This window comes from Lathyrus oleraceus, chromosome 7 (assembly GCF_024323335.1).
Source record: "Lathyrus oleraceus cultivar Zhongwan6 chromosome 7, CAAS_Psat_ZW6_1.0, whole genome shotgun sequence".
Classification (NCBI taxonomy): domain Eukaryota; kingdom Viridiplantae; phylum Streptophyta; class Magnoliopsida; order Fabales; family Fabaceae; genus Lathyrus; species Lathyrus oleraceus.
Window position 1 is genome coordinate 389,642,580 of NC_066585.1, and position 12,296 is coordinate 389,654,875.

The following is a 12,296-nucleotide window of genomic DNA, read 5'->3' on the forward strand; positions in this document are numbered from 1 at the left end:
CGTCAAAAATCCAGGTCATGAACAAATGTTCATGAAAATTTCCAAACTATACATCATTGAACTCGTCTCATCATGCACATCAACAATACAACCATGATTTATCTCAATTCTAACTATATTGTCCAGATCGAGCAAGGAAAGTTTTGAACATCAAACTTAAAATCCAGATATCTCATTCAATTCACAATGAAATTCAAAACTACAAGTTTCAGCATGCTCTACAATAGAAGATCTACCTAAGCCATAACCTAATTTCAGCAATTAGAGAATTCGAATTCCAACCTCTATGAAGATGCAGATGTGAATTCACTTGATTCAGGACCTGGAAGCTAGAAACAGATGCACAATAATGTTGAGGAAGATGAATGAAGTCAAATCTTTAGCTCAACAATGCTCAGATGCGAGAGAATCTCCAACTACCATGTGGATTCACCAAGTTCAACAGTTGCGATTCTTCAAGATTCTCCACACTTTTGCTTCAAACAGATCTTCAACAAAGCCTGTAGAAGATGATTAGCACAAGAGAGAACAGAAAGAATGATGAAATTCGATGGAAAAGTGAAAAAAAGTTTTAGAGAATTTGAGAGAATTTTAGCAATTTTCAGTTTGGATCTGAGATTGTGATTGATGATCCCAATTTTCTATTATGATTAAGGTCTTATAGTACCTGTTAATCCACTTCCTTAATCAAGATTAGCAACAATGGATTGGATTAGTGAATTGGTCATGTTATGCAATTTGGCAAAAATGCCCTTTTTCATATGTAACCAATGGAACCGTGTAATTTCATTTGCAGCAAGTCCAAATTTCTGTTTTGATGCAATTTGAATTGGTTTGGCATGAGAATTATGTGTACTTTTCAAAATGACCTTTTTTCCCACCAAAATTCAAATTGATCACTTGAAAAATGGGCTTTTTATGTGATGATTTTTTGATGAAATGTGATGATGGATTATGATAAAGCATGTCAAATGGAGTTTGCTCAAAAAAGAATCACATGAATTGGCCTAATGGTGTGCAAGTTATCCCACTTTGAAGTTCAAAATTTCTTGACAATGATTTGATCATAACTTGGCAACCATAAATGAGAAATTCATGTTCTTGGACTTTTTGGAAAGGTGAGAGCAAGATCTTCAACTTTCATGTTGGACAAAATTCCATTTTAAGCTTGTATCATGATGTAAATTTGAGGAGAAGACCTTTCCATTTTTGGCAGTTTGAAATTACAGGTCACTTACTATTTTTGGAAACTTTTCATCTGACCTCAAATTCTTCAATCTTGATCTTTGAAATGTCAAATGAGACTTGTATGGACATGAATGAAGCCTTTCAAACCATCTCCCACCTTCAACCATGAATTCAGGCACAGTTGACCACAGTTGACCACAGTTGACTTTCTAGGGTTTCTGGTGGATTGAACAATGACTGATGACTTCTGAGCACCCAATCTTTGACCAAACCACTTCAAAAGGACCCCTAGGTCATGTGAACATGTTGAACCAACCCTAGGGTTTTGCCTCAATAGAAATTGCACTTGCTTGCTTGATTGACTGATTCTCCTGACCAGTTGACCTAATTTTGTCTGATGACTTGCACTTGGGCAAATGGACAATGCAATGTTATGCAGTGGACAATGTTAATGTTATGACCTAATATGAAAATGTATGTACAAAAGGTAGGTGCAAATTTGAGGTGCTACAAAAGGCAAAACCGAGTTTGATGAGGTGAGTTTGCTTTTATTCTGAAATGAGAGTCATGATTTGAATCGTACTAAAGTCTATGAAAGAAGGTGAATACAGTGAGCAACTAGGTCATTCGTTCTGCACCCAAAGATATTCAGAATAGGGGTAGGAATTCTCCAGTCCCATTCCTTCTCCATTGCTTAAGGCTCGTATCGTACAATCCTAATCGTAGGGTTAATTGTTTTTGAGTTTATTTACAAAAAGGTTTTTGTTTTACTGGGAGAACAAAGGATAGAAAGTGAAACCCTGAAAGATGGAATTCTGATCTTCAGTTTGATCTTCATGTATGTGCTTCGCGACTCTGTAGAAATACTTATCAATTAGAAGTTAGTGATGTTTTGCCTTTTAATTGTTTAAGTGATTCTTTGGAGAACACTTAACCCTCTACTCACAAGCATGTATCCTTGAACCAATACATCTTCCAAAGGAAGGAAAAAAGGCCAAGTTTCCACACAATACCATGAAATGGGGGAGACTTACAATCTCACTTACTAGAATGTTATGCCTTTTGTGTCAAAATTTAGCGTTATATTAAGCAATCGTAATTGGACTTATGTAGAAGTCACAACTATCTGAGGTCGGGCAATAAATTTTTTGGTGTTAATTCATGTTAGAGATATGGCATAATGAAACATACTCCTAAAACATACCACACACAAAAAGAAAATGATCAAAGGGTGGACCTAATCTCATCCATACTTGTATTGGTTCATGAACCAATTAGTCTTAGGATATTGAGATGTCATTGGCCAATGAGAGGATTAGGATAGAAAGGGATTGAAGATGAAGAGAGAAGGGAAATAAGACAAACACAAATTGGTCATGGGAGGAATTTTGTCAAATTAAAATCATTCATTCATTTTGGGAGATGAAATCTACATTTCATCAAACCCCTAAATCCAATGATTTTAATCCAACAAAAGTCAAATAAACCTTGACCAAGGCCCAGTCACATAGTCAAACTTCACAAGTCAATAAAAATGGATCAACATAATTTCTACACAATTAATCAATTAAAAATCCATTAAAAAAAGCATTAAATTAAATTATGTTTTATCAAAAACCTAAAACCTCTTCAAAACACCAAATAAATGGCCAAGGATTTATCATAGGTCAAACAAGGTCAAAGGACCTTGGAGAAAAAAATTCATTATTTTTGAAAAGTCAGAAGTATTTTTAAACAATTAAAAATATGCACAAAAATAATTAAATCATGAAAAATATCAATATTGATCCAAAAAATAATTGTAATTCAGAAAATGAAAGAGGAAAATATTTGAATTTTTTTGGTGAAAGTGCCATACTTTTTGGATCAATAATGAAATTAATATGAATTAATGAAAAATAAAGCAATTAAAAGGAATTTCAGAAATCCAAAAATACGTGGACCATTTGATATCCCTCATTAATTGAGGTGGCAGATCAGATGGTTCAGCGCACGCATTCCACATGGACCCTAGTCAACTGAGAAGCACGCGTGGTAATCAGAACCAATGCACAAGATTAAAATAATTTATACGGATCCTATGGTTGAGATGCTTCCAACACATCGCCGGAGCCAGAGCTCCGGTCTTCTTCTTTGGTGGACCTTACCAGACTGGTCCACCTTCAACCATCACCGAAATGAAAAAGCAAGACATGGATTTAAAGAAAAAATGCTCAGGAGCTCGAATATGGCCTCAGTTTTGTCTAACTCCAAGTATATGAGAAGATACAGGGAGTTGAATTTTGAGGATCATGAACTGAGTTGCTTCGATTTGACCTCAAAGCAACTCAATCTTGTTGCCTACTTTGGTAGGACTTCAGACAATCAAAAATCAATAAGAATAGTGGAGAATTGAGAGAGAATCGAAGAGGAGAAGTTTCTGAAAAATCACCTTCGAGTTGATCCAATTTCACTTGATCTTGATTTGGATTTGATTGCTTTCTCCTCCTCTTGCTTGCAGAAACCAAATGGAATGAAAATGGAAGTGAATTTCTGGAGTTTGAACTTCCAAACAGATGGTGAAGTTCAAGCTCGATTTTAATACAATTCTCAGAAAATTCTATGGCTGTGAGGATTTGCAGTGGTCTAGCAAAGCTTGGGCAGGGTGTTGATGATGAATCTGAAGCCTTAAGCTTGTTCAAATAGGCAATGTGTTTGATATTTGCACCACTTGAAAATTGGATAAAAATAGAGACTTCCTTGCATGGGTGCATGGGCAATCATTTAGGCCTCAAGAGTAATGCAATCCACTTCCAAATTGTGTAGAAAGTCTGCTGAAACCATCATGTGCAAGCATGCAAATGGAAATGATCATGTGAAGTTCGATCTTGCCAAAACACTTCCCATAATGAAGCCACGTGTCATACCCCGATTTTGGTCCTGAATTTTTTATTTTGTTTGGCACTTGGCCTAAAGTTCATTTGCATACATTCATTCCCAAATCCATATTTTTGTTACACATTGGTCATTGTCTAGGTTTTTTGATCATGGCGCTTTTGATTATAAAATGGATTTCAATATCTTGACTCTTTTTTTTATTTTTAATTTGATTTTAATTTCAAATTAAGTTTAATTCCAATTGTCAATTTAATCTTAATTGTTTATTTTACTAATGATTAAAACTCTAATCGATTTTAATTTCCAAATGAATGTTAGAGTTGATATCCAAGTAATTTTAAATGAATTATAGATTAATTTGTTTTTAATTTGGTTTTTGCTGATTTGTTATTAGTAATTAAATTGATATTCAAACTAATATTGGATTATTCCTAAAAATCCACATCCATTTTTACAATCAAATATCCAATAATCCAAATCCATTTTAAAATCAAAACTCACCAACAACAAAATCCTCTTCCTAAAACCCTATACCCTATACAATACACCATTCTACATTTTTCATTGTAGAACAAAATTGCAATACAGCATTGCATATTGCCGCAAACAAGGGCCGTACTCAGTACATGGAGAATCACCACCAATTTGTCTGAAGAATAACAGCCCATACTGAACCCCTTAATGTCAGCTGCTTGTTATCAACGGAAGGTATTAATATCAATGCTACAAACAAGGCGGGAAAGACCCCTTTTGACATTGCAGAAAAATTTGAAAGTCCAGATCTGGAAGGTTGCGCCAACTACTCCATTGATAATTACAAAGTCGTCGGTACTGTTGATTAGCGTTATACAACCTGCCATGACCCTGCCGGAAGAACAACCGTGACAGTAACCTCACACCACATACATGTGACGCATCATGCCGTCAATATCCTGCATCCAGAACCAAATCAAACATTATGAAAGCCAAAGGCAGTTCAGCTGTTAATCAAGTTGAGAATGGAGATACCAACAACAAGTACCTGAAGATGATGATAAACAAGAACTAGTTAACAAAACCGGTCAACTTCATTATTGGCTAATAAAAGATGCTCAGGAAGGTTTCATGAAAGCCTATTATGCAGTGTTGAACAATAAATTTATTACAACAGAAAACTGTGATGAAAAGATGAAAATAGAGACTTGAACCAACTTCTCTGCAGCACAGATGGAGAACCTTCGTCATGGACGGCAAGGGCTAAAATTGCTCTGGATTCGGCAAGAGGTTGATTAAAGTTGGAAGTCCATCAGTCCCTGCCGCTGTTATTGCTCCAAGTTGAAACCCATGTTTGGTTGGAGGATTCTGTCATCACTTGAATAGACGGCGAAGTCTCGGAGATTAAGAGAGAACGAATTAAAGTCCTTTGCACTTCTGGAAGATGATTGTCGTTAATACTCCCAGTATTTATCATAAAGATGCCAAAGTACCACCGTGTGAAATGGATGATAGGATAAAGCTCGCGTACCTGCATGAACCCCAGTCATTAAAAATGTAACCTGAAATCCAACCATGTTGCGAAACTTACCTTTAGAGCAACAACAGGAATTAGCAGCAGACCTCACGCCAAAGTTAAATTGAAAGCATCAACCTCAAATCCTTTGTGGTTACTCATCCTTCAACATCAAAAAAAGCTTATAATTTCGTTGGAAAAACTGGCCCTTCATCCGCCTCAGAAGGAAGGATTAGCAAATTCAACACGGCAGGCATTCTATCCATTTGAGTGCAGACAGGCAAAACTCACATATTCAGGGAGATTTTCAGCAAATGTCTGTCTTCAATATGAGGGCGATGCTGCTATTGTTCAAGACAATTTTAGTTTTGGGCAGTTTCCCATAATGCTAAAGTTTAAGCGATGCAACTTGAGAGGTGCTTCTCCCCGGAAACTTGTGTCATTGAAGGGAAAGGCATCGGAAATGGGCGGTTACTTCATCGTGAATGGCCTTGAGAGATATATTCGACCTATAATTATGCCAAAACGAAATTATCCAATGAGTACGGTACGAAGTTCATTTAGTGAAAAGCGGGAAGGATATGCTGATAAAGCAGTTGTAATAAGGTGTGTAAGAGCTGATCAAACCTCATTAACGGTAAAATTATATTGCCTTCGTAATGGGAGTGCAAGGCTTGGTTTCTGGATACAAGGAAGAGAGTACATGCTTCCTGTGGGTATTTTTTTTGAAGGCCCTCTCTCTGATGTGTATGAGCTTTGCAAAACAGTCTTCGCTTCACATAGTAGCTGGAATTGAATTTGAAAAGACCGTCAAACTCAGAAGAGCATGCTCAGTGTTGTTGGCCAGATAGAAATAAGAGTTGGTCTAATGGATGCCCACCGCCAGCTGAAATCAGAAGAATTATTTAATGGCATATCACAAGTAGAAGAAATTGGAACTGAGAAGGGCATTTTTCCAAAAAAACTCAATCAACAAAGTTATCCCAAATACCTGTTACTGCTGGGTATGAAACATGACCGGGAAGCTTGGTATGAAGGTTATGTTCCTAGTTCACTGTCAATCCAAGATACATTCGGTGTTTATCAAGCGGCCGGAAAGGCGGATGCAATACTCTTGCTGCCAAGGAGACTTTCTGCTTGCCGACATCATCAAAAAATAAACACGCGTCATTCTCATTCTTCCTCTGCAATAACCGTTCATTTTCAAACCACCAAACACGTCCTTCACGTGCAACCATCTTAAACCAACCTTAACCTGCAAAACATTCATAACAGAAAAACAGGCTTGTTGTACATAGCATAACAGTAGCGTACTTGTAAGAAGAGAACTGTATCGGGAAGAAGATAACCAAGTGCATCGTTGCCGATGATTCAAAAGTCATCGACGGTGTTTCTCACTCCGAATTTGAAGCTTCCGTCATCGGCAAAACCATTGTCGCAGCTCGCCGGAAGGGCAAGAACATGTGGCTTCAGCTCGATTCTCCGCCGTTTCCTTTCTTCCAATTCGGTATGGCTAGTGCGATATACATCAGGGGAGTTGCAGTAATAAATTACAAAAGGTCTGCTGTAAATGATGAGGATGAATGGCCTTCCAAATATTCAAAGTTTTTTATTCAGCTAGATGATGGTTTGGAGATATCTTTCACTGACAAAAGGAGATTTGCAAAAGTTCGCCTGCTCAAAGATCCGACATCAGTGCCTCCCATATCCGAGCTTGGTCCTGATGCACTCTTTGAACCCATGACACTTGACGAATTCACTGGGCGTTTGCACAAGAAGAAAACTGAAATCAAGGTTTTATTACTAGATCAAAGCTATATTTCAGGTATTGGAAATTGGGTTGCAGATGAAGTGCTCTACCAAGCAAGGATTCATCCACAGCAGTCAGCTTCTAGTTTGTCGGGAGAAAACTGCTCAACTTTGTATGAGTGTAGTAAAGAGGTTATTGAAAAAGCAGTTGAAGTTGAAACACGTAACCAAGTACAACATCAGCCAACTCCAATGGCAACGGAAACGCATCAATGGCAGAACCTGCAAAACCAAACTGAAGAAAACTCAATTAATATCCAACAGAAAACTCAATTAATATCCAACAGAAAACTCACTTCCGATAATCCAAATGCAACCACAACAAGCTTGCAGCAACTTTTTTCTCGTTCCCCGCTGAACACGCCTCAGGCAGCAGCAACACAACATCGAATGCCGGCAGTTAGTATGTCAGCCACAACTCTTAACCGAGCACCAAGTCATTTGCAAAACCAACAATACAGAGCAGGTATACTGAATGATTTTAGAAATTCCCACCCGCAGCAAACATCACAACTGCAGCAACAGGTCCAAACAAAACCAATACTCACCTTGAACCTCAACCTCAGCCATTCCTGTTAACCAATATTCACTGCAGCAAAACAAAATAACTGTAAAGCAGTAAAATTCCAAAAAATTCCCAAATTGGCATCAGGACAAAAACGAAGAAGAAAGTGTGGCTTTGTGTTACCTCTTCCGAATTTAACCATCAAGCAGGGCGACAAAAACCTGACAACTCAAAAGAGATTTCGCAGGATGCTCTTTTGGACTCCATAGACCAAATCCCAAACCCTAATTCGTGAGCATAAATAGAAAAAGAGTGAATCAGTAAAGGGAACAATTTAAGAGAGGAGGCGACCATAAACGATAGAAACCCTAATCACCAAATCAAGGACAAACCTGTGAGCTTCATCGTTGCCGTGGTCACCGCCGGAGGTAAGCTCTCTTTTGCTTCAGCCTTTGATTTTTTGTACGATTCGGAAGCGATTAGGAGAAACGCGTGTTTGAGAGAAGTGGAGAGCGGCGGTGAGTGAGAGAGGTGAGTGAGCGCGCTTGAGAGAGAAGAGTAAGGTTGGATGAGAGAGAGCGATACCGAAAGTGAAGTTGAGCGATGGAGAGAAGAAAGAGCTTTGAGAGAAGTGGAGAAGCGCAGAGTGAGAGAGACGGAAGCGCTATTCCATTTTGTTTTTTTCTTATTTTTTTTTTTTTCAATTTATTATTAAACAGAATAAGTAGTTTTAAAAAACATTAAAAAAGATTCCTTTAATTTTCCTAGGTTAGTAGTTGATAAATGTTTTAGGTTTTCAATTTACTCCCCATTGTAAACCCAACAGCCATGCGGCTGGGTTTAATTACTAGTAGGTCAACAGTTTCCTTTTTTTATTTAGTTTTTTATTTTAATTCTTTTTTTAATCTATCTTAGTTTACATATTTAAGTTAGCATTAAAATAACAGTTAATTGGTAAGTGGTCTGGTGGAGAGGAGTGGTTGCTAGGTCTTTAGCGTAGTGGGTTCGATACCCCGATGTGTAGCTTTTTTTATTTTTTTAACATTTTCTTTTATGTTTATGCTTTATTACTCATAGTTTTTTTATTATTGTTTAATAACGCAAATTTGATTTCTTTTAATTTCATCATGCATTCGAAAGCATTTGAAAACTATAAAAATCATATTTTTTCTCGATTTAATGTCGAGCCCATTTCCACACCCTTGTAAGTCGATTGCTTTTTAAGCATCGCCATCAACCTCACATAGCTTACTCTTGGGCTTTCTTACAATGAGCCGGTTCTCTTGCACTTACACTCATATTTCGCATCATTTGTTGTTTGGGCCTGATTTAATTATTTCATGATTTTTGAATCCCCATTTGACAAAATGTACCCCACTTCCCCAATGTGTATATAATTTTGTATTTGTTTTTATTTCTCTATTTGTTTTAGATGCTAACACAAGAATAAAACCAACCGTTTCTAAAAAATACAAAAATATGACTCGATTCAACGTCGAGCTTTTTCTCAACAAACAAATCAACTCATTTCTCCCTCCTATTCCATTCCATTTCTTTCAAACTTTCATCAAACGCTTGATCTAGAGTCAAGCCATTTTTTCTAATCAAAACTAAAAAAAATATTAATCCTTATCTAAACACTTTTCAATAAGATGGAAGTGGAACGTGGTGTATACCACGCACTCCTGAGACTAGGATTCGAGATGTATATCTCGCCAATCCTAGTTCTCGCCATCATCCAAATTCATCCACTTTGCTCTCTCAAACACTCATTCAAATTTCTCTTAAACGTCCATCAATACTTGATCTAGGTCAAGTCATTTTCACAACAAAACTCAAGATACATAAATCTTATTTAACACTTTTTCAATAAAGGTGGAAATGGAACATGGTGTATACCATGCACTCCTGAGGTTAAGATTTGAGACGTATGCCTCGCCAATCTTAACTCTCGCCATCGTCTAAAACTGTCAATGCGGTTTCTTCAAGCCCTTTCTCAATCAAATTCCAAAATACTTAATTCCTATCTTAACTTTTTTTTAATAAAGATGGAAATGGAACATGGTGTATACCATGCACTCCTGAGGCTAGGATTCGAGATGTATATCTCGCTCATCCAAGTTCTCGCCATCACTCAAAATACATCCAACCAATCAAACTTTTTTCTCGCCGCCGTGCGATTAATCAAAAACCTTTTTCATAAACGAAAGGTATTTTGTCTTAAGTGATACAAAACAATGTTTCGGCCACGATTGTTGAGTAGAGATAATGACGCTTTTCCGAATGTAGATTTATAAATCCGTTCGATGTGTGGTATGCGTCCACTCCTCATCTGTTTTGGGTAAAACAATGTTTTCGTCGATTAATACAGGATAGCTTTCGCTAAAATCGACCAACAAACAAACATTTTTCTACCCAGAACTACGTAAGCCTTGATTTCTCTTTTGAGATACGTAGGAGCAGGATTTTTAAATCTTGTCAAGCCCACTAATAAAAAACTTAGGTTTAGTCCTTCGTTAAAAAATCCAAAAACATTTTCCTCTCTTTTACTCTTTCTTTCCCACCTAATAAACTGAAAAGCCTAACATTTCAAACTAACACTAATGCACACAACTGACCTAATGGTTCCCGTTGAGTACAACGGACGTGAGGGGTGCTAATACCTTCCCCTTGCGTAATCGACTCCCGAACCCTAATTTGGTTGTGACGACCAATAATCATTGTCATTTTGTCTTGGGTTTTATCGATATTTCCCCTTTCCTTTTTAGGAATAAATAAAGTTCAGTGGCGACTCTGTTCAGTCCATCATTGCGAGCGTGCGATCGCGCTTCGCTTTGAAGTCGTATCCCCATTTTTTCGAGGTGCGACAGATGGCGACTCTGCTGGGGACTATACCCCATCCCTAAGTGAGTCAAGCCTAGTTAGGACGTTTGTGTGCCTTTGTTTGTGTAATTTTGTGGCTTTTCCCTTATTTGTTGCTTTTTAATATCTTTATTGTTATATTGATATTTGTTATATATTGGTTCCACCGTGTTGGGCACTTGGATCTTGATTGCAAACCATGTGGGAAAGACTCTACACCCGAGTCTAGAGTGAAAAAACATAAGATAGGACGATGGTTGAGTAGTACAGACTCCCGAGGTGTATACTTCGTAAGAGTCGGTACGAGAACCTCACTTAGAGTAGATTCTTTTGCAAATATTGTCGCCCGAGGTGTATACCTCGTAAGCTTCGATGTTTCAAAGGGGTCCATGACTCTAAGAACCTTTTAGAACATTGAACCTTTGGCCAACTAGGAATGATGGTTGCGTAGTATGGATTCCCGAGGTGGATACTTCGTAAGGATCGATACGAGAACCTCGCTCAGAATAGATTCCCTAGATGGAGTTGACGACCGGAAAGTATTTTCCGTAAGCGTCAAACAGTCTTTTGAATCCATGACTCTGAGTACCCTGTCTAGAACCCAGTCGATGGTTGCGTAGTACGGACTCCCGAGGTGAATACTTCGTAAGAGTCGGTACGAGAACCTCACCCAGAATAGATTCCCTTGATGGAGTTGACGACCGGAAAGTATTTCCCGTAAGCGTCAAACATTCTTCTGAATCAATGACTCTGGGGATCCTTTGTAACGAAGCCCTAGATCATACCCGGTGAGAACCCCGTTTTGGAAAAGCAATCAGATTTATCAGTACCTCGGACTTTTGAACCCGTGTAAAAAAACACAAATGTGCATGGCATGCATTGCATCCATTCACATCCCATTGCATATGCATTTGTCATCATGCATTTCATATCATTTCTCAAAAATACCAAAAAAAACTCATCTCTCCTTTGTCCATGAAGCAAAGTGATTCTCAACACGCGTTAGAACAAAGAACCATGTCTCAGGAGATGATGGACGAGCTAAGGAAAAGTCAAGAAGCACTGAAGGAGGAACTTAACCTTTTGAAGAGCCAAATGAGATGGGTCTTGGAAAATCTGCAAGTCTTGTTGAGAAAAGAGGGTCACCCAATATACGCTGCTGCAACAAAGAGAGCTACTACGCCACATCCATCTGGTGTTACCCCAAGTCCAGGGAAATTCCATGTGGAAGCTCCTCATTTACCAGTATATGGACCTCCCTCAAGACGTCATCATCAACATCCTCTGGCTATTGCTCCTCAAAGTCACCAAAGCCAGGTTCAAAATAAAAATCAGAATCAGAACAAGAGGAACAAGGATCACAATGACTCGATTCCGGTGCCATACAACAAGCTCTTCCCGCAACTGATCCAAAATGCTTTGGTGACCCCTCGAGCTCTCACACATGTGTCACCATACCTGCCATGATACAATCCAAATGCAACATATGAATTCCATAAAGGAGCATTGGGACATGACCTGGATTCTTGCTTAGCGCTGAAAGCCTTGGTGCGAGGGTTGATTAAC

General features: G+C 38.1%; 1 protein-coding gene across 1 annotated transcript; it reads left to right on the top strand.

Annotated features, from left to right (window-relative positions):
• The first annotated feature begins 5,939 nt into the window (after window positions 1-5,939).
• On the top strand, window positions 5,940-8,592 carry LOC127103976 (formamidopyrimidine-DNA glycosylase). The gene is made up of 3 exons (XM_051041200.1): window positions 5,940-6,270; window positions 6,876-7,829; window positions 8,588-8,592. The coding sequence occupies exons 1-3, from the start codon at window positions 5,940-5,942 to the stop codon at window positions 8,590-8,592; spliced, it is 1,290 nt and encodes a 429-aa protein (XP_050897157.1).
• The last annotated feature ends 3,704 nt before the right edge of the window (window positions 8,593-12,296 follow it).